The 23366-nt window shown below is 37.2% G+C and overlaps 4 protein-coding genes across 5 annotated transcripts; 3 read left to right on the top strand and 1 right to left on the bottom strand.

The window, feature by feature from the left end:
* Nucleotides 1–1847: 1847 nt before the first annotated feature.
* Nucleotides 1848–6309, top strand: LOC18048660. 2 transcript variants are annotated; one of them, XM_024187690.1, is made up of 6 exons: nt 1848–1916; nt 2346–2617; nt 2702–3353; nt 3469–3668; nt 3971–4215; nt 4341–6309. In XM_024187690.1, the coding sequence occupies exons 2-6, from the start codon at nt 2346–2348 to the stop codon at nt 6035–6037; spliced, it is 3066 nt and encodes a 1021-aa protein (XP_024043458.1). In that variant the 5' UTR covers nt 1848–1916; the 3' UTR covers nt 6038–6309. The 2 variants fall into 2 exon arrangements, with proteins under 2 accessions (XP_024043458.1, XP_024043459.1); XM_024187691.1 differs by lacking the exon at nt 1848–1916 and adding an exon at nt 2137–2223.
* Nucleotides 6310–6714: 405 nt separating this feature from the next.
* Nucleotides 6715–8330, top strand: LOC18048659 (transcription factor DUO1). Its single transcript, XM_006445316.2, has 3 exons — nt 6715–7083; nt 7224–7473; nt 7715–8330. Exons 1-3 carry the CDS (start codon nt 6896–6898, stop codon nt 8183–8185), a joined length of 909 nt encoding a protein of 302 aa, XP_006445379.1. The 5' UTR covers nt 6715–6895; the 3' UTR covers nt 8186–8330.
* A 256-nt stretch (nt 8331–8586) lies between these two features.
* On the bottom strand, nt 8587–10846 carry LOC18048658. The gene is made up of 4 exons (XM_006445315.2): nt 10095–10846; nt 9808–9966; nt 9610–9718; nt 8587–8967 (listed from the first exon to the last, which is right to left on the bottom strand). Exons 1-4 carry the CDS (start codon nt 10443–10445, stop codon nt 8759–8761), a joined length of 828 nt encoding a protein of 275 aa, XP_006445378.1. The 5' UTR covers nt 10446–10846; the 3' UTR covers nt 8587–8758.
* A 3826-nt stretch (nt 10847–14672) lies between these two features.
* On the top strand, nt 14673–18601 carry LOC18048656 (chaperone protein dnaJ A6). Its single transcript, XM_006445313.2, has 8 exons — nt 14673–14805; nt 15368–15563; nt 15964–16129; nt 16218–16359; nt 17028–17161; nt 17255–17397; nt 17696–17894; nt 17980–18601. The coding sequence occupies exons 2-8, from the start codon at nt 15414–15416 to the stop codon at nt 18300–18302; spliced, it is 1257 nt and encodes a 418-aa protein (XP_006445376.1). The 5' UTR covers nt 14673–14805; nt 15368–15413; the 3' UTR covers nt 18303–18601.
* The last annotated feature ends 4765 nt before the right edge of the window (nt 18602–23366 follow it).

Here is a 23366-nt window from a genome sequence, read left to right as displayed (position 1 = left end):
GTTTGCTTGATTCATTTATCTTCGTATTCCCTTGTAAACAAGGTCTTGGTCCTTCGAGGGTGAATTTTATTTGTTTGCCGTGTTTGATAAAAGTTCCAAGAGAACCCATATTAGGTATTAATGATTGAGTCGTACTAAATATTTAGAATGCCGAGAGAAGGTTGAGAGAAACGACAACTTGTGTTGTTGTTTCACCTCTCTCCCTCTCTCAGCATTGTAGATATTTTTTATTATTAAAAAAAATAAAAAGTGGAAAATAACAAAAAGTTAAATCTATTCACATGCATCACTCTCTATCTGTCTCGAATTTATCTTCCTTTCTTCGGATCCTTACTCCCCATCGCGCTTTCTCACTCTCTCCAACCTTTCTCTTTGGCTCTCCATCATGTTTCCTCACTCCCTTCGGCTTCCCATCACGCTTCCCCTCTCTCTCCGACCTCACTCTCCGGCTCCCTGTCACACTTCCATAATCTCTCTAGCTACCAAACACGAAAGCGCTACCCGTTTTAAATAACAGAACCCAATTGTTTATGGTCAGTGATTAAAGAAAATGAAAACTTTTTGTTTTCTTTGCATTCTTGGGTTAATTTTGTAAAGTTTGGTTATAATTATTTGACGATAAAGATGAATTTTGGTTTGGAATATGAGATTATTTTCAACAATATAAAATTATTACAATGCCAAGAGAGAGAGTGATGCATTCAACTTTTTGTCATTTTTCATTTTATTTTTTATTTTTTTAACGATAACAAATATTTACAACGCTAAGAGAGAGAAAGAGGTGAAACAGTAGCACAAGTTACTGTTTCTCTCAGCTTTCTTTCAGTGTTTTCAGTGTTCAAGATAAGAAGCATGCAATAGATTATTCCGAACACAAGTTCTAAATATTAAACTAATAGAATGGAGTATATGTATTATACATCAACTTATGTCTATGAGCATGCACTCGCTGCCTGCAATAACTAAATATAGGCCATCTCTTGAATCCCCATTAATTACTTTACAAGTTTACAATTAAATTCGAAACAAAGGCAAATGACTATTTGCAATTCAACTCTTACAGTGTCCTTCTCCATTGCCCATATCTCTACCATGAAGAACCAATGACTGTCTGTAGGATATAAACTTAACTTACGGACTTTATGTCGAATAGGAGGGATTAAAAATGCTGATCATGAAGATGTTGTTTAGCCTTGGATTTTTTTATAGGATTAGGAGTCACATGACAATATCATCTTGACATGCACGTAATACTGTTATGTGATGCACATATGACAAGGATCGAATCCATCATAATATACACAAGAATAATGTTAAGTTACATGCACGTAATTTACAACCCTCTCACATAAATAGTGAGTAGTGTTGACCCATCTACTATTCATGTGAGAGGGTTGTAAGTTATATGCATGTAACTTAGGGGGATCCTATACACAAATAAAAGAATTAAGACTATCATTTGATAATAATAACCTAAGCCATTTATGACATTGACATGTAAGACCATCATATGTTGGTAAATTTAAAAGATGAATCACTTATTTATACAATTTTTGATTTTTTTTTGTATCATTAATTTTTCTTGAATCAATCAATAATGCTAAGGATTCGCCTATTATATGTCATTCATGTTGGGGTAATTTTACCGGGGTAATTGAACGAGATCAAGAGACCCATAAAATTAAAACGGAAGCATCGGTCCATATATACCAGTGGATCTTTTAGCAGCCACATTCAAAGATAATTCTTTGATTATTACCGCCATCAGTCCAACACGTGTGCTACTACCCACGCACGTGACCTTTTTAATACTTCCTCTCAGCGTGCGTCGTGTCAGCCACAGCCACGGGTACTCCCTATTTGGCACCCCCTCTCAATCTTTCGTCTTTCTGGCGCCACTATCAGCATATTAACAGGTAGCCGTATTTTGTTTTAATTTTTGTTTTCGAGTATTCATTTAACTAAGTATATTTGAATTTGCGTATAAATTCATATGCTTTAAAATTCCTACTCACTGAGTTCGATTCAGCGCGGCGGCTTTGTTGCCTTCTAGTCTCCTATCTCTCTGTACTTGGAAACATAGAGTACTTAAAAGTGATACTCAGCTGATGTAAATGTATTTAGGGTTTAGGGATTTTGAGATTATTGTTTCAACTGGCCCTGGTGTTTCTTTTGATTCATTTTTTGCTGCTCGCCCATTTAGATGCTTGTCTATGCCTTTGGGTATGGAAAAATTATGGAAATTTTATCTCTTTTCCGCATTTGTGACCGTCAGTTGAATTTAGTTCAATTGCAAATGATTTAATTTCTTTGTTGGGTGATGGGGCTGTGAACATCTATTGCAGATGGCTAGATGGGATGAGATTTTGTCACTACCGGTGCAAAATCCACCAACCTTGGAGTTTGCTTCTGTTGATCTTGTTTGGTCCAAAGTGGAAGGCTGGCGCGACAAATTAGATAGAGTTGCTTTAATCCCATTTGCTAGAGTGGATGATTTTGTTAGGGGTGAATCTTCTAACAAAGACTGCCCAACGAGATTTCATGTTGAAGCAAGGCGGCGGCGTTCTACTAGTACATCTTGCAAGCCTAAGGTTGATGGTATTCTTGAATATATTCTGTAAGTTCTCCAAGTTCTTTTATGGTGTTTACTAAACTACTGTTCTGTGTTGTATGAGTTTTAGTTATTCTATTGAATGTGTAGGTATTGGTGTTCATTTGGTCCTGATGACCATAGGAAGGGTGGCATTGTACGGCCCAGTAGGACTACGTATGTACCAAAGAAGAAAAATGCTGGCCGTCCTAATACTAAGAGAGGGTGCACTTGCCATTTCATTGTGAAACGATTGATTGCTGAACCATCCGTGGCACTTATCATCTACAATGATGAAAAGCATGTGGATAAGAACGGATTGCCATGCCATGGACCACAGGACAAGAAGGCTGCTGGAACACGTGCTATGTTTGCTCCATACATCTCAGAGGATCTCCGACTTCGTGTTTTGTCTTTACTTCATGTTGGGGTCTCTGTGGAGACAATAATGCAGAGACACAATGAATCAGTAGAGAGACAGGGTGGTCCGTGTAATAGAGATGACCTTTTAACCCACAGGTATGTTCGAAGGCAGGAGAGGAGCATTCGACGTTCCACATATGAACTGGACCTGGATGATGCAGTCAGCATCAATATGTGGGTTGAAAGCCACCAGAGTTATGTTTTCTTCTATGAGGATTTTTCTGAATATGACCCTTTCACTTTGGGCATTCAAACAGAGTGGCAGTTGCAACAGATGATTCGATTTGGCAACCGCAGTCTTTTGGCTTCTGATTCAAGGTTTGGAACAAACAAATTGAAGGTTTGTCCTTCTGGTTTAGCTGATGATATGGTTGTTAATTGTTTTTGTCAGTTTCATTAGAGCCTTCACATTCCTTGGAAGCTAATTAACTCTTCTCTGCAATTATACTTTGTAGTATCCTTTGCACAGTCTCATAGTCTTCAACTCAGACAAGAAGGCCATCCCAGTAGCATGGGTAATAGCCCCGAGCTTTTCTAGTGCGGACACACATAGATGGATGAGGGCTCTTTACAATAGAGTTCGCACTAAAGATCCTACTTGGAATTTGGCTGGGTTTATAGTGGACGATCCATCAGCTGATGTCCATACAATCAGGCTAGTCTTTTGAATTCAATCTAAGATGATCATACGCTTCTAGTTTATTTTTGGACTTTAGGTGGTCTCTGTTGCCAAGAATCATGCCTTTACATTTATTGGCTGCTAATCTGTATTTGGTTGTTTACTTGAACCCAAATGTGGCCCTGAAAAGCTTGGTCCAATGAGCATGTGATTGGCATGTTAATTGTGGTACAGACCAGTATAGAATGATTTGGGGGGTTATGATGTCTACTATGTTTTCTTAATAGAAAATGCCTAATTGAAAACAGTTCTCATTGTCTTTGTTGCACTGTATTCAGGGATGTGTTTCAGTGCTCTGTATTGGTATCTTTCTGGCGTGTTCGGCATGCATGGCATAAGAACTTGGTAAAGAGATGTTCAGAAATAGGGATGCGTGCGGAAATTTTTAGATGCCTTGGAGTAGCAGTTGATGACATCTGCAAAGGGCATGGAACTATAGCTTTGTTTGAGAACTGTATGGAAGATTTCATGGATGGCTCTGATTTCATGGATTACTTCAAAGCTGTATGGTACCCCAGGATAGGTGGGTCAAAATTTTGTAAACTGTACCATTGAAACCGAGTGGTAATTTTTTTTCTTTTCTTCTCAGCCCTAAAACTTCAACCGCCGAATTCTTGGTTTTAAATGAAATTTCCCTTTTTCTGTCAGGGGCTTGGATCACTGTGTTAAAAACTCTTCCGCTTGCCAGTCAGGAGACAAGTGCGGCAATGGAATTTTACCACAATCAGTTGAAGGTCAGGTTGTTGAATGAGAAGGATTCTGGTGTTTATCAGCGTACTGACTGGTTGGTTGATAAGTTGGGTACCAAAGTACATTCTTACTTCTGGCTCGATGAATACACGGGGAAGGATGATTTTGCACGATATTGGAAAGATGAGTGGGTGAGTGGTTTAACATGTTGGCGTAAAGCACTGAAGATTCTAGATTCCGATGTTGTGATTGAGGGTAGATGTGGAAAAGTTACTGATCAGCTTGATGGGAATAAAGTATATGTTGTGCGGAACCCTGGTTCACAGTTTGGTATTTGCAATTGCAGTTGGGCAGAAATGGGCTACCTGTGTGAGCATTTGCTAAAGGTTATTATAGTCTGTCGCAAAAAGGGTTCTGTTAAGCCTTCTATAAGTTTATTTCAGTATAACAAAGCCTTGATGGACATGTTACACTGTACACCTCATGATTCTTTAATTCGTGATCATGCTATTTCTTTAGCAGTCTCTATACAGAAGCAATTAAATGCATCGGTAGATTTCGAAAGCAGTCAGATTAGTGTAGCTTCGGTTGAGAAACAAATTGTGGAAACCAATGAGCAACAAACTGTAGGGACATTCCATGCTGATCAAGATAGAGAATTAGTCAATGAGGGTCACTGTGTGAATGATGATGTATCATCTCAGAAGGGAAGAAATCGTGGGGAAGAACTAGTTGCTTCTGGTGGAACTGCAAATGAATTGGCTGGTGGGCTCATTAATCAGTTAGTTAGTGCAAACAGTCTCTGTGGTGGCACTACTGAAGAAGAAATTTCTTTTGCAAAGACGGATGTTGAGCAGTCACCTATATATATTTCCACACCTGGATTAGTTTCTGTTGATGAGCTCGCGTCCAGTGGTGGTTTCTCCAAGAATGAACAGAGAGCTTTAGTTTCAGATGCTGAAATTAGCGGTTATACACATTCTAAAGATGCTGCTGTCACTGATCAAAATGAAGCTGAAGAAGGTATTTCCGATAAAGATTGCCATCAAGATTTGGATGTGGAGCCATTCACCATTGATATGCCTCCACCGACAATGGAGTTTCTGGAGCAATGCACTGTGTCTCCTCAGAATGGTATTAGCAGCCTTGACCCTCAGCTTCCTGTTCTCTCTAATAAAGCAGATGCTGATTCCCACTCTGACAAGGCCTCTCGGCCCATGTATATGCCTGTGGAGTCAAAAGCGGTTGGTGTTTCTGAAACTGCTGGTATTGTGGGAGACAATGAAAATGAGGTAGGGAATGCAAAGGGAGGTGCAGCTAAGAGCCCTTGTTCTACTGACATTGCCTTGGTATCAGATGGGAGTTGTGACGATGCAGCAAATAATTCTAATACTTGTCACAATGCCAATGGTGTTCAGAGTGTAATGCCCTCGGAATCATCAAGAAATCACATGTCAATACCAAGTGACACTGAAAATCAACAAGCTGTTGGGGTTGTATCTCAAAAGACCAATTCTTGTAGCGTGCCTTTAGGCGATAAACCTTCTGTAAATGTATGTGAACTCAAAAGGAATGCTGAAGAGGGAGATTGTGATAACAAGCTGACAGTTACCAAAAAAGCCAAAACAGAGAATGAGCCAGTCATAAATTGTTAGAGGCTGCAATAATTCAGCTGCTGAGTAATCTGCTTGTGAGAGTACTGATTTCACTGCTCAGGCGAGTCTAAAGCTCGAGAAACACCATACAGATGCTGGTACTTCATCGGGTGATGGCTGATAATTTGAGTTTTCGTGAGGGCTTTATACTTTGTTTCCTATTCTCCCTTGTACATACATGCTCTTCAATTTATTCATTGTAACCTTTCCATTAGTTTGCTTGGTTAGCCTTGGTCATATGAAATTTAACGATGATGAAACTTTTTATATTATCGGCATTGTTATTGGCCAATTGATACTAATTAAGTTGCATGGTAAAGTAAGAAACTGTTTGCTGAGATAATTATTTTTCATTTTAAACTTTTGTTTTATAGTGTATTGTAATATAATTAGACCGACTCCCAGATTTCTGTTGAGTGATGTGGTGCCCGACAAAATTTTGCACAAAAGGAGAAAGGGCAATGGTGTAATTTATTTTTATTTATACGAAATTGATGAATTGAAAAATAAACATAGTAAAAGAAAATTGGTTCGGGCCAGGGCCAGGGTCAGGGTCAGGGTCAGGGTCAGGGTCAGGGTCAGGTTGGGCCACGAGAACGATGAGATAGATAGAAAGATAAAGAGCAGCAGGGGCATATGCGTAATTTTGAGCACGTCATTTGAATGCGAGAAAAAATTGGGGAATGTGGGTGAATTGGTGGAGCGTTGTGGCGGTAACCGTCTTAACCGTCGCTTGCTCAAAAACAAAGAAAAGGAAAGAAGAGTTGAAGAAGAAGTTAGCGCAGTGAATCAGAGAGACAAATTTAATGCTTATATCAAAAATTGAAGATTGAAGTTGGTGAGTTGAGAGTGGAGGCAATGGAAGGAAAGAGAGAAGAGATAAGGAAAGGGCCATGGAAAGCAGAAGAAGATGAAGTGCTGATAAATCATGTAAAAAAGTACGGCCCCAGGGACTGGAGCTCCATTCGATCCAAAGGACTTCTGCAACGAACCGGCAAGTCTTGTCGTCTCCGTTGGGTCAATAAGCTTAGACCCAACTTGAAAAAGTAAGCAATTCATTCATTATATCATTGCATATATATGCGTCTGTGTGTGTGACTGTCAAAAACTGGTTTGGTTTGGTTAATTTCGAATTTGAGATGGGTTTGTGTGTGTGTGTGTGTGTGTGTGTGTGTGTGTGTTGTAGTGGGTGCAAATTTTCATTAGAGGAAGAGAGGATAGTGATAGAGTTGCAGGCACAGTTTGGGAACAAATGGGCTAGAATAGCAACATATTTGCCTGGAAGGACTGATAACGATGTGAAGAATTTCTGGAGTAGTAGGCAAAAGAGGCTTGCTCGGATTTTGCAAAATTCAGCGACAACTTCCTCTTCCAACTCTAAATCCTACAAAACTAAAAGGGAATTTCCTGCTTCTCCCGATGCTTCCACTTTAGAGGTAATAATAATCAAATTCCACTGTTGTAATCCGCTGTTATTCCTTTTTTCTTGTGGGGTGTGGAAGGGAATTTTCTACCGGATTTGGATGTCGCCTGTGTTTCTATCAATATTATTTGTTTCTCATCAATATATTTTACCCTGCATATTCTTGAAGTTTTGAGTTTAAAATTTTAGAAATTTTCATGGAACAATTACATCTACATTGGGCTGTGTTCGTAATGCATGTTTTCTGTGTTTAGGCCCCAAAGTTCACTTCTTCAATGGAGGAAGAGTCATCCTCGAAGCGTCAATCTTGCTCGTCATCCAACATGATGGGGAACGCCGAATTAATAGCAATGGCGCCACTGCCAGAAATGATTAATCCTAAGTTGCTTCATTTTGGTGCAAGCTGTGAGAATAATCCGTGCACAGAGCCCGTGTTACCAATTTACTTCCCTCAGATTTCTCAACCACAACAGGACCTGCCGTTTTCACCGGAAAGCCAAGAACTCTTGGCTAGGCTTGAGGACCCGTACTTTTTCGATGTGTTCGGACCGGTTGACGCTCCTCCTGAACTTAGCGGACAGCCATTTTTAAAGCCAGAAACAAGTTGTAGGACTGGCATGAAGGACGAAAATGACAAGACTGTGAACCCAGATGCCTTTTTTGATGACTTTCCAACTGATATGTTTGATCATATCGAGCCACTTCCGAGTCCATCAGATTGGTGAGTTTTTAATCACAAATTAATGTCGTGTCCAGGTAGGACGATGAATATTTGACTACTTTCTCTGTTAACTGCAAAATTTAACACAATTCTTGTAGTTTATTCTTTGTACCCAGACTCTGTGATTAATATTGAATGTGCTTTGCCACTTTGCCTCTCCACTCTATCCTAACTTATTTTCTTTACCAATATGACTTATGACTTGATAAGATAATGAAACATGTGAGGCTATATATTTTAGGTTTAAGGAATGAGAATTGGATTCTCATGAGCGGTTGGGAATCAAGAGCCCACTGTAATCAGAGAATTGGATTCTCATGAGCGGTTGGGAATCAAGAGCCCACTGTAATCAGCATTATTATGTGATGTGCATAAAAATGGGTAGAGAAAATAGAGACTAGCATATTGAGAGCAACACTAATCAATTAAAGCAGAAATGAATCACTTCCATACCAATTGTCCAATTGACTTATACCATCGATGAGGCCGACAGTAGGATTGACAACTTAAACATTGCCACAAAGGAAGGGGCGAAGACTTGCTTCTTATAATGTCTGACATACATAGTCAGGCTATATCATTCATTATCCCCTGCATTTGAGGCACTAGCAGGTAGATAACTAATGCCCGATTGAACTGGATTTGTAAGCACCTCAAAGTCTCCCGCAGTAAATGACTCGTTATCACCAGATATTGGTCTTCTTAGTTCGGTATATGCACAATAATCTACTTCATAAACAGTTACATCCTTCAAGAATGCTGAAACCGAAACCCCAACGCCTTCCCCTGCATTTGCATTAGAGAATTACAACCAACAACTTCAACTATCACATACGGAAGCAACATGAAAGAATCCTATCAGATTCTATGGCTTTTATAACAGCAAATAAAACAAAAAAACAGAGAGATGTCATTTATTTTTACTCTCTCTTCTTCTTGGTTTCTGGGTGGAGATCATTTCAGTTCAAAGAAAACGAAAACGTCCCGACACCAGGGTATTGATCATTTCAAATGCTTGGGAAGTGTAAACCCAGAGCGCAAACCATTTATAAGTGCTAGGGGTACAAATCTCAGGTTACTGATCATTGCAGATGGTAGCAGCAACAATAACACAGAACTCAAGAGTTAATATATCACATGAAAGTGAAACCATATTATTTTTGTCTTATGCTGGGATATCCTGTGTGGTTCAGAAGACAAATACATATAGCTACCTCGGAGCTGCTCTAAGGTAGAGCACGAATCACAGCCACACATGCAAAGTGATAAATAGTAAAACACTCATTATAACTTTGATTGTGTCATTATGAAAGGGTACTCTACCTTAGAGCAGTTCTAACATAACCGGAGTCATATTTTAAACATCAAGTTCATATACGAATCATTTTTTTTTTTTTTTTTTACTAAGTTAATCAGATAGAAGGTTACCATGGGTCACCAGCAACAAGTCCTCAAAAGGGTATTTATCTGCGAGCGCTTTAATAACTTGTGCATATCTTTCCCTTGCACCAGCCACCGTCTCCTCCCATTGTGGCAACTAGGGTTTCCCCAATCAAATAACCTATTGTTAGCTGCAATGACTGTGCACATCCAAATACAAATTGAAACGAATATATGTATATATACCTGGTCATACACTTGCTTCACAGAACTATCAACTGTACCAGCTGGCAGCAGAGCTTCAAGCTCTGAGGTAACGAAGCCAAAGTCCCCATCCTTAGGCGCCATATTATGTCTAATGGCTTCCCTATTCAACATCTCGCATAATCCATACTCAATGGAGACCTAAAGAACAACATAGTAATATTCATTTTTAATAAACAGATTGAATGACGATAATCACAAAGACAGAGAGAGAGAGAGACATGTATACCAAGTAGTGATATGTTATGTATGTGTAATGATGATCTGACCTTGACTTTGGAGGGATCCAAAGAAACGACGGCGTCGGAGGACATGACGGTGGGATCGTCATCGACGGAGCAAAGGGCGGATACAACCTCGTAGGCGGTCTGGATGCAACGAAGGAATGGGGAAACGAAGACACGGTCGATCGGGAATCCAAGGTTTGCACGGAGCCTCCGACCGGTACAGAATGCCCTGACCCGACCCTCCTCTACGATGTGGGGGTCCCACGGTCTGGCAGCCGTTGATACCCACAATGGCTCGAAGTTGTCGGCGCGGTCCCCGTGTCGCATTACGATGACGTTTTGGTAAAATTGTTTGTCATTGCTCTGAGCTTTCGTGGTTTCTGATGAATCCATTTCGTGTTTCACTTTTGGATCAAACGCTATTTATTTTTAGGGAAAGAGAGATTCAGACAGCAATATATATAACAAAAAATAAAAACCAAGATAAATTAATTTGTTGAATTCATCACGCCACTCTGTCTCTGTTGTGGGGAGATGACATAATAAGACATTTCAGTTTAGTTTAAGTGGTTTTGGAATTTTGGTCGTTTGGGTGACGACACGCGTGAGCGCTTTTTTCTTCTTCTTCCAAGAAGACCAAAAGGCCAAGGCAATATAGTCATCACCACTCATTTGTAAATGTTTATCTTAATGGTCAAAATGGCAATGCTTCACCAAAATATGTGCACTAAATTATTCTTTGAAAAAATAAATCTTAGATATTTTAAAATTGAATACAGAAGATTCCATACAAAGTGATTGTACGCTAAAATCAATTCCAAAGAGAAGCGAATTGAAGCGCTTTTAAGTTTAAAAGCACCACTAGGTCTGGGAGGATTTACATGTGTCCGTTAAAGGCCCAATTAGCCGACCACGGCAGAATGCCGGGCCGACAAAAGCCCAGCTAAATAAACTAAGAAACGGCATTTATCAGGCCCAATTAAAACAAAAAGAAGAAACAAATACGACGAAAGGCAAACGTCCTGCAGTGACCAGTGTAGCGACATGCAATTTTGTCGTTCTTCGCAGGTCAAATTTGCCTAGACAAGACAAGACAAGACAACTATAAATCGATAATCTGTGAAGGGTAGAATGTAAGTATAAAATTGTTGGCATTGACTCAATTGAACTTAATTGTTAGTTCACCCATGACCAAGAGCTTGCTTCTTCTTAGGCTCGAATTTTTTGCACCAGAGAGGCTTGCCGTCGACCATGAACTTGGTTTGCTTTGCTCCACACAAGATCACCGCCGGTATATAAGATGCTGTAAATACCACCTTCCCAAACAACGGTGGCTCGCTGACACTCGTCGGTTCCGGCGAGTGCACGTATACCTTTTCCACGCATGGACCAAATTTGCTGCTCACAACAAATTACAAATTAAAATGCTGCACTTGCCAATTAAAAATCAACCACACAAGGAAAATTATTCATCACTCGCAATTTATAGCGTCTCATATACATATATACATATATACATATATATATGTGTGTGTGTGTGTATAAAATGAACTATAAGAGTACTTAATTAATTACTTGGTGAAAAATGTGACGATTTGATTCTCAGCGAGAGGATATCCATTGGAAAATGTCAGGAACAAGCATCGATCTTCCTCGGGTGCCCTTTCCTTGAAAGGATTCCACTCCTTAGCACAAGGGTTCAGTCTGGTTCGAGCCGGTGGTCGATCATTTGCTTTGTTGGGAAACCGTGGCGAGCACCCTTCTCCAATATTAAGTCCTAGCCATTTTCTGGGGCCTGCAGCACGGGTTACAAGAGCAGTAGATGTGGGTGCGTCCATGTTAATTTGATCAAATATTATAACACATATATCAGAATAAGGAAATCAATTACGGGACTGACGAAGGCTGTGTACTCAATTAAACTGGTCTGTGTTATGGAGAGAGAAGCTGTGGAAGGGATATTTTTGCCAGCGTATCATGTGAGAGACAAATGAGTACTACTCAGGACAAGTGAGTTTTGGAGTTGTGTTATGTTTTTTTTTTTATATTGAAGGAGATTCGATCTGAAGCATTGTGTCGATTCACAAAAGGTAATGACTTTGTGTTTTTCACACGGACGCGGGTGCAAGTGCAACGGTTCCAGATTGCAGTTTTTTTTTTTTTTTTTTTAAATAATTAATTTGCTTGCATGCATTGTGATGTGTCCAACTCAAGCAGTCGTTTAAACACGCTGCTGCATATGTAACGACTTGTGTGCGCAATCGGATCTTTTGCCATTTTGGTAAATTTTTTGCGACGTCTCAGAGCCGCGGAGGTGACTGCACGCCATTCATCAACTCTACTCGTTAATCTAAAATTGTAGCCAGTTTTATTATTTTTCTTTACGAGAGGTTCACACAGGCCACCAACCATGGCAACATCCATGCACATTAATCAATAGGGTGAGGGTGGGTCTATTTGAACTCATCAATTTCTTCTCTAAATTTATTATTTAAATTAAAATTTTATTTTCAAAATATTTTTTGATAAAATTACTTAATTTATCCTACTTCTCTTTCTCTACCTATTACTCAATTTCACAATAAGTAATTCGAACGTTTATGTTTTAACATCAAATAAACATCAATTCTTGCTTCTTAACTTCTAAAAATCAGTTTCATAATGGCTATTACAAATTGGGAGATAAAATAAAAGAACGAATGTCAATCATTTTTATCAATTATACATGAAAAGCATGAAATTTTCTTTTTTATTCTTGAAACAACAAATCTAAGAGGGACAACGGGAATAGAATAGTAATAAGAATAAAGAAATAAAGTTTGAGTTAATAAGAAAAGAAAAGAATCAATAGCAAAAAAATGAAAATGAAATTTCAAGAAAGATAATGTATAACAGAGATAGAAAATACACATCTTAAAGTCAAAAGAGAAAATAAGCGAGGGTGATTTTGATATCTTAAAATTTTTAATTTTAATAATTAATATATCTTTTTAGGGGTGTGTGTGTTTTTGTTTCCACAAAGACAGCTACGGCTTTTCTTCTTTCGCAGTTAATAAGCTGGCTGTTGTTAATTTAAGGTTTAACTACAGAACACATCTAACGCACACTACTACACATTTTGTGACAAATTGGGTTTCGTAATAATTTCAATTTATTGAGGTATGATCTAGGATAATGTAAAATAGGCAAAATTTTTGGTTTCCCTTTCATAAATGGACAGATTATTTTGACCTGATCTTGTGCGTGTAGTAAAAATTTGGCCGGAATTGAGGATCATGAATCATTTTCCATGATCGGCTCTTTCCTTTTATTTTTCATCTTTCCTTCTTCACCAATTAAAAACTCATGACTTGTATCTCAATTTAGATTTGATTCCCACTTTAATTTGTTAGAATATCAAATAAATAAATGTAGGACTTGCTTATTTTTGTTGTTGTGTGAAGTCTTAATTTTACTTTTTGTCAGATATTTTAAGAGTTTTAATTTGGTTGTTTGTTTTTTGTAATTAAAATCTGATTATAAGACATTTACTGATGAAAAATAAATAAAATTTCTAACTTTTATCTTAATAGGAAAATGTTTGAATAGAAAGTAATTTTTTTTCACTTCCAAAACTAACTCTGTCGAATATATTATTTTACCGTAAAACACCAAAATCATCAATTCTAACACTTTTGTTTTATCAATCTAGGAGTAGGAGACGACAATACTCTCTAATATTTAGAGCTGGTTGTAGTCGTTTGCCTTTACCATGGCAATATAACAATAGCTATTCTTTTCACATTTCTAATCTTCTAAACAATTTAATAATTATTATAATTATTATGGCCTATGTGACACACCAACCAATTGGTGCGAATTAGGTTCTAGCAAAAATTTAGTGAAAATACTTATAGTTTTTTTAATAAAGCAATTCTGAAAATAAATGAAATAAATTGAAAGGTAAAAATCGATAAGATAAAACAAGAGGGTTTAATATATGATTATTAGGGACGAAATTAGAGTTTTGAGTTCTTTATACGAAGGTGTTGAGTAATGTGGCGCAGTCCAAGATACCAAGCCTTGGATTTTCTTACTAGGCCCGAGTGTTAAGAGGAATCAATCCCAAAAATTTTTTTTAAAAAAAAAAATATATATATATATAATAAACCCCAAAACGGTGTCGTTCGGTTAATTTGCCGTCACAAGTCACTAGTCACACCCAATATGGCCGTTCACCCAAGAAACCGTGACGCAAGTTCGCGACCGAGATAACACGACCGCTGACCTAAGAAACAGTGACGTAAGTTCGCAACCGAGATAATAAAATAACAACATATTATAAATTTGAATCCACCGTCAATTTTTTCATCAGACGGCTACAATCCGGAAGTGACATCAGCCCTGGCTCTTGGTAGATATTTAATTTTTTACTTTGTTATTATTACATCCTCGACCTACTTGCACAACTGTCGTCACCCGCGGGTACCTTTATTAACTCTTTTGGAATTCGATTCCTTTCCGTCGAAGGAATTACTAGATCCAGATACTTTAATTCCAGTCAGTCATGCGCACGCCACGTGGCCAACCTACCTGAGTGGAAATAGCAAATATTTGTCTGGCAAAGATAGCCCTCTCGGTTTATACTCTATAATCGTCGAGGAAGAAGTCAAATTGCTTTGCGCTTTGTGACGAGAGAGAGTTGAGAGGGACGATTGAAAATTCTCCCTCTTAAGCCTCGTATCTCAAAATTCGCTCTCTCAGCTTCGAAATCGTGAGTTTTTATATAATCTCTAATTGTTATCCTTCTAGTTAATTAAATCTCATTTTTTGATTCGTAAAGATTGTATCTTTTTGCTTGAAAATTAAGACTGATCGACCTAGATGTGTTAGATTCACGGCAGAATTCTTTCTCTCTCTCTCTCTCTCTGATTCTCTCAATAAACTTTTTGGCTATCTGTTGACATAATCTAGAGATTTTTTCTTTTTAATAAGGAAGTGGTGAACTGGTGATATGATAGACTGTTGCCTGCTTTTACTTTGTGAACTTGATTCCAATTTGGGATTTTTAATACGTGTTTTGCTCTTAGGGTTTCTGTTGATTTGTTGAATTGGGAATTTTTTTGATTAATTTTGTACTGTTGAACATTTACTGGGATGCTTAGTGTCTACCTTTAAGCTGAGCTTGTAGGCGTATGTCAATTATAAGTCATTTTGGAAACAAGAGACAAGTGAAACGCCTACAAAATTTTTATTATGATTTATTTATAGCAATTTTTTATACATTTTCATTGATCGGTATATAACTTAAATATCACGTCTATGGATTGGTGCAGTTAGTTTAAAGGTTAGAATTGTATCACATACTGAAGTGATTCAATCATGTTTGGTCGTACCCCAAGAAGAAGTAATAACACCAAGTATTATGAAATTCTTGGTGTTTCGAAAAGTGCTACTGAAGATGAACTTAAGAAGGCATATAGAAAAGCTGCTATGAAGAATCATCCCGACAAAGGTGGAGACCCTGAGAAGGTGATTTAGTGAAGCCCCCTTGGAATTTTTTTTTTTTCCATTTATACTCCACTTAGTTATTTTGGCAATCACACTGTTGTGTATATGCCACTGCATTGTTCTTGATGTCAGTATCACTATGGTCACTCAGATTGGCAAGAGTTGAAAGTGATCAGAAGATGTATGGTGGTTTAAGGTTTTGAAATATATGTGCCCTTTTTTTTTTGTCATTTATCAGAAGGCTCTGAGATTTGTCATTTAGTTAAATGCATTTATACCCAAAGAACCTAACTAACTGATTAGAAATCTTATGCTATTCAAATAAAAATATGTAAGTGGACATACTAAGACTTATATTTGTGTTAGGTCTTCCAATGGTTCCCCTTTTTAGCTCTTATTATCTGTTGGTCTTCTGAATCAGTTCAAGGAGTTGGGTCAAGCTTATGAGGTTCTTTCTGATCCGGAGAAAAGAGATATTTATGATCAATATGGTGAAGATGCTCTTAAAGAAGGAATGGGAGGAGCTGGGGCAGCTCATAATCCATTTGATATATTTGAATCATTTTTTGGTGGAGGAACTTTTGGTGGTGAGACATCTAGCTGAGGCATTTTCTTCTATATTTTTGTATTTTCTTTTGAATCAGGATACTCATAAAAAATATTGTGATATTGTAGCTGGTGGTAGCTCAAGAGGTAGAAGGCGGAAGCAAGGTGAAGATGTTGTGCATACTCTGAAGGTCTCCTTGGAGGACTTGTACAATGGGACAACTAAGAAACTCTCTCTTTCAAGGAATATTCTGTGCCCTAAATGCAAAGGGTGCGTCCTTCATTCCTGCTTATTTTTGTTAAGCTTGTTGCATTTTTATCTTACAGATCATCAGCTTGATTGGCAATAATTATTCACTTTTGTTTTAGTTTGTGCCTTCATATGAGACAAGGTAGATGTGCATAGCATGTCTTGGATGCAAAATATTCATCTGTATTTTATCACTCATTTGCTGCCAGTTTTAAGCTTGTTTTTGTTGCTTTTTCACTTTTTTCGAATGATCCCATATAATCGATGCACTTTAGTTTTATGGTGTACATTTATGGTGTTTTGCTTTGGATAATAATTGCTGGACCTGCAAAAATTGGTATTTGTGTTTACAAGTAACGGTTCACTCTGTTGTGCTGTTAAAAATATCTTGCCTGTCAATAAGTTGATCGTAGCATTATTCGCTAAAAAATCTCTGATTTTGGGCAATAAAGTTTCATAGGATGACTTAAAGAGTCTGTCTGTAATGTTCCCTCTTTAATAATGCCTTGCATAGTACTTTTATCTTTCATCTGTTACTGTTCTGGTAAACTATGACTTCAAGATTCTTAAAACTGTTGCTCAAATTGACACTTGAAACTTTCAAATCACTTAAAGGACTGTCATATTTTATCACAAAGTTGACTTTTTGTTTTTGCTTCCCTCCAAATATATATGTGTATATTTTTCAGGAAAGGTTCTAAAAGTGGGGCCTTGGGAAAATGTTATGGTTGCCAAGGTACTGGAATGAAAATCACAACAAGGCAGATTGGACTTGGCATGATTCAACAGATGCAACATGTCTGTCCTGAATGCAGAGGCGCAGGTACTTGATTATGACTTTTTTTGTTTCTGTTTTTTCTTTTCTTCTTCGGCTTGATAATATGCTTCATGCTGGAAATATCTTTTCTTGACGCAGGCGAGGTCATCAGTGAGAGAGACAAATGCCCACAGTGTAAAGCTAACAAGGTTACTCAGGAAAAGAAGGTGTTGGAGGTGCATGTTGAGAAAGGAATGCAGCATGGACAAAAAATAGCGTTTGAGGGACAAGCTGATGAAGCTGTAAGTTAAATGGGAATTAAAGTCGATTAAGCTATATGTTAAAATTCAAAAACAGAACATTTTTTTTTTGTGGGGGGTGGGGTGGGGTGTGTGTGAAGGAATAGATTACACATTTGGAATGGGGGCCCATGGTTATCCAAACTTCTGAGGTCTTGGTTTCTGAAGTGATGATGCTGGTTGTATATTTTTAATTGTAAAATTATTTGCACCTCCCTAAAACACTCCTAGGCAATGACTTTAGCTGAATTTATTTTATTTTATTATTATTATTTTATGTTGCCAATCATTTTGTTTGCAGCCTGATACCATCACAGGAGACATTGTCTTCATATTGCAATTGAAGGAGCATCCCAAGTTTAAGCGGAAGTTCGATGATCTTTATGTTGATCACACCCTCAGTTTGACTGAGGCTCTGTGTGGGTTTCAGTTTGCCTTAACCCATCTTGATGGGAGGCAGCTACTGATCAAATCAAATCCTGGGGAGATCATTAAGCCTGGTATTTATTTTGACAATTTTACTTCCGTGAATTTGTACCTTCATGAATACTGCTTTCTTTGGTTAATGTAATGTTATAAATACAGGTCAATACAAAGCAATCAACGATGAGGGAATGCCGCATCACCAAAGGCCCTTTATGAAAGGCAGGCTTTACATTCAATTCAATGTAGAATTTCCGGAATGTGGAATCCTTTCTCCTGATCAGTGCCGGACTTTAGAGAGTGTACTACCTCCGAGGCCAGGCAAGAACCTGTCTGACATGGAGCTGGATGATTGTGAGGAGGTCACCATGCATGATGTTAACATTGATGAAGAGATGAGGCGTAAACGGTATCAACAGCAGCAAGAGGCATATGATGAAGATGATGAACCAGCAATGCCAAGAGTCCAGTGTGCTCAGCAATGAGGCAAATTCAATTTTGCCTTTCCTGGTCCCCTTGCCTATCAGAGGCAATGAGCATTTTCAATTTGGCATCTAGTATGTTTTTTTTACCGCTGCATGATTTTTGTGCTAATTAATATTATAAGCAAGCAGTAGCAGTTATTTACCAGGTAGAAGGTGGATAGTATTTATATACACACACATATGCATATGTATATGCAGCAGCGGATCAGATGCTTATGTCATTTAAATTGGATTTTTTGATGTATTGGATAAATTCAGATGCTTGTTGCTTGATAATATGCTTGTAATATCTCACACCACCTCTCATTGACTAGATGACACTCAGTTTAATTAGTACTAGGATCATTTGGGCTTCATAATAGAGTTCCATTTTATTTGACACGCATGTTGAGTAAGTGCTGATTAAAATTCACGAATTGGGTTTGAGAAGGACGCTCAAGCTCAAAGGACGAGCCATTAAAATAAGTGATAAAGAGTAACTCTAGAAATAAATAGGACCAAGTGAAAATCATGAAAGGAAAAAGAAAAAGGACGAGGCGATTGTTTTCTTAATCAAAATGAATCGTCGCAAAGATTATTGAGAAGAAGAGGGAAGGAAGGGGGGGGTCGCGTAGAGGTAGAAGCGATTTGCAATGCTATTTTCCCTTCCTTTTGGGCGAATTGCGTGGGATATGCCTGTTTTCCCTCAAAATACCTAAAATATACCTCTATATATTAAAATTGTTAGCTTTACACATATATACTTAAAAAGATCAGGGAAAATATAAAAATAACCTTAATAAAAATACTCGACTTATTTAATATACTTACTCGACTCATTTAATATTCTTACTCGACTTCTTACCGGACCATATACTCGACTTAGTTAATATGCTTACTCGACTTATTTAATATTCTTACTCGACTTCTTACCCGATCATATACTCGATTTATTTAATATGCTTACTCGACTCATTTAATATTCTTACTCGACTTCTTACCCGACCATATACTCGACTCATTTAATATTCTTACTCGACTTCTTACCCGACCATATACTCAACTTATTTAATATGCTTACTCGACTCATTTAATATTCTTATTCGACTTCTTACCGGACCATATACTCGACTTAGTTAATATGCTTACTCGACTTAGTTAATATGCTTACTCGACTTATTTAATATTTTTACTCGACTTCTTACTTGACTATATACTCGACTTATTTAATATGCTTACTCGACTCATTTACTATTCTTACTCGACTTCTTACTTGACCATATACTCGACTTATTTAATATGCTTACTCGACTCATTTACTATTCTTACTTGACTTCTTACCCGACCATATACTCGACTTAGTTAATATTCTTATTCGACTTATTTAATATTCTTACTCGACTTCTTACCCGACCATATACTCGACTTCTTTAATATGCTTACTCGACTCATTTAATTTTCTTACTCGACTTCTTACCGGACCATATACTCGACTTATTTAATATGCTTACTCGACTCATTTAATATTCTTACTTGACTTCTTACCCGACCATATACTCGACTTACTTATCTCTAATTCTTACTCGACTAAATTCTCGATTTACCCGACTTCGTACTCGACTTCTTCCTGCACTGATTCTTCAATCACTCATAACTTAAATGTATTCTTAAATCCCTACATTGAAATAGTGTGTGTGTGCAAGCACAAAAAATGAATAATGTACTACTAAAATTCATAAATCATTAGGAAGTACACTTATAAGAAAAATAGAGAATGGTGAGAGAAACCCAAAAAAGAGAAGCAATGGGAGAAGAGAGATGTGAATTCTTAGTTTTTTTAAGGTTATTTTTGACTTGTCCTATCTTCATAAGGTATATGTATGTAATAGGGTATAAATTTGGCATTTAAGGGTAAATTGAGGATATTTAAATAAAAAACCCCTTCCTTTTGGTTATGTCGATTAATTGTTTACTTGACGGCAGGTGGTAGCGGCGGATAGGGTTATTCTCAGATCATATGCAGCAAAGTACTTCCACTGTCCAGTAAATTCCATTCCATCATCCGTCATTGTTGGGTGAAAGCTGTCTAAATGTTGTGTTTCTGCCGCCACCTTGTAGGCTAAGCCCGAGCCAAAACCACATATTGGTGGGTATTGGATTGGATGGACAATGGACACTAATTGACTCAGGATAATGCAAATGGGACACGCAGACGCACACACAATAACCTAATTCAATTTATGGGTATGACCCTACTAATTAACATTTAACAAAGTCGAGCATTGTTTTTATTAATCATTAATAATTTACGACTTTAATTGAATGGACTTGTAACCATCCGATATATCCATTGTTATGAGATGTGACAAACCAAAATTAATGCTAGCCCTCCCTTGAATTGAAGCTGTTTATATATATATATATATATAGGAACACGACTATAGGAGGATAGGACATATGACTAGAAGTCTAGAAGCATATATATTACATAACCAAAAGCTTGTACCTTCGTTCTATTGACAGTAAAATGTCAATCGCGTCCCTAATTATTCAATTACGTAATTACCAGGAAATTAAAGCGTGGAGACGCACTCTTTTCATAGAAAGTAACATCAATTAACTGCTTGCTAGCCTAGCTTCAGACGTCGTGACCTCTCTTTCTGCTGATTAATTAATAATTATCACCCGTACCAGTACCAGTAGTACTCTTAACTTACAAAATATTTCAAAGGATCCACTTATGTTCCAATTTTCAGATTAAATTAATGATTTTCAAATTTACAAAGTAAGAACACACACCCACACATGTGTACTTTAAAAAAATTTTTAGACGTAGATATAATCTCCAAATAACAGCACCATGACATCATTACTCATTAGGGGGTGTAGTAATATATTGATTTCAATCATGTATCACTGGCATTTAGCTAATGTAAGCCGAATCTCTGCTGGATGGACATGGATGGGAGTTTGTCATTTCACTCTTATCGATTAACAAGAGTGACAATTCTTGCTATAATTTCGAGATTAGGATAGTTCATACTAGCATTTAGCTGATATTATATCTGATCCTTTAATGTTGATTAGACCACGTATGATTGAAGATGACTATGCCAATTGGGTAGTTTAATTTAGACATGATAATTAATGTTGGGCAACTACTCTTTGTTATGACTTGAAATTATGTATATTATTATATCTCCAATAGGTCGATCGTGAAATAATTAAAACCCAGGTTTTTATTAATTAATTAATCACGGTATGTTAATTGAATGTAAGTAAACATTGATTTGGATGGAATTTTCCTGAATTCATAGAGTACCCTGTATCCATAAATGCATACATAAATTAGTGAAGATATGAAGATAAAATAAAATAAAGTGATGATAGATTTTATTACACCGAAATATTTGGAAGGTTAGATATGGGATGGCCCAGAGTTAATTAAGTCAATAAATTGTGGGATTATGATGGACTTATGATGATGAAAATGTTTTTAAATTGAAAAGGGCAAAAAGGAGAAGGGCGACTGGCAACTGGCAACTGGCGGTACTGGGACTGGGGTGGCAGTGCATGTTTTGATCACAGTCAGTCAGTACTCAGTACTTACTACTCGGTAGTAAGAATGTAAGCTTAGTTAGTTCCCAAGAAGGACGTCGAGAGAGGGGTAGGCGCTGGCCGGCGTTGCGTTGACAAAGTGGAGAGGCTCAGTACTCAGTACTTACCCCTCCCAGTATTTGGGTGAATAGAGACAAATGCTTGATAGGGTAATTATGGGGACTCTTCAACAAAACTGGAAACCTGATCATGCATGCCCTAGTCCCTGCTGCCTGCTAGGACCACTGCCTCTAGCTTATCATTGATGATCCCTTATCCCCTGTAGCTGTCGGCTGTATCTACTGACAAATTGAAATGAGCCCTCGCTTTATTAATACCATAGCTCCGGAACCAGATTTCTTTTCATCTATCCCTCAATTTCTAATTTAACAGTTAACCCTACTCTATTATTAATTGCAGCAAACACACACAGATGGCACTAATCAATCACTCCCTATATTTCAAACAAACTATGAAAACCTATTATTGTTTGTTTCTTTCACTTTATTATTGTATTGTAAAAATACCTAGCTCTCTTCAATTCTATCTTATTAGCACACATTTTTTTATATATTAATTTTTAGGGATATTCATATTATCTCCGGATCATTTCAAGAATATCAAATATGCAAGTAGCTAGCCACCATAAATTTTTAATAATATCTCAAAATCACCTTAAATTTTAGTTTTCCGTTAACTCCATCAACTATCCTTAAAAAAATTTTAGTTTTCCGTTAAAAAAATCCAACATATAAGACTATTTTACTCTTGGAGCCTCCCATAGTACTACTGTTTCTACCTTCTAGATGGATTCAAGGGCAAAATATTCTTTTATATTAGATTCTTTAATGGTGGTTAATGGAGTGAATGGAAAAGTGTTGTTTGATATAAAATTAAAACTTGAAGTGAGTAGTCAAGTCTAGTGGTTAGAACCCTAACCTTACAATTGTGAGGTCATGGGTTCGAGCCCTTAATTTCCTTTCTCAATTTGAATGAAGACAATATTCTCCTATATGAGTGGAGTAGACGTCTATCGAATATTAGAGAGGGTTAAAATCGGGGCGGTGCTTCATAAGAATTGATGTGTAAACTAGTCCCAATAATAGTCTAATTTGTAAATATTAGTTGTAATCTCATATAATATAAGTTGTATTCTTAAACAATAGGTAGTGGTTAATCGCATTTTCGACATTCTTGAAGTGGTTGGAGGATAATTTCCCTTATTTTTAACTCATCTAACAAAATTAGATAACCGGCCGAAATTAATATAAAAATACTTATATATGCATGTCAACATTGGATAATCAAAGTCTTAAAAACAGGGAAAAAAATTAAAAAAAAAAACACAATTCCATTCTTAAAACCTAATTACATGGCTTTATATTATATTCCGATCAGCTTTTGACGTTCAATTTAGTTTCTGTTGATTCTTGCCGTAGATCAAGTCCAAAATTTGTAATCTTCAAGGATGTAAGCACTAACAATACA

This window comes from Citrus clementina, unplaced genomic scaffold (assembly GCF_000493195.1).
Source record: "Citrus clementina cultivar Clemenules unplaced genomic scaffold, Citrus_clementina_v1.0 scaffold_3, whole genome shotgun sequence".
Classification (NCBI taxonomy): Eukaryota; Viridiplantae; Streptophyta; class Magnoliopsida; order Sapindales; family Rutaceae; genus Citrus; species Citrus x clementina.
The sequence above is the reverse complement of the archived record's forward strand: the minus strand, read 5'-3'. Positions and strand labels throughout refer to the sequence as shown.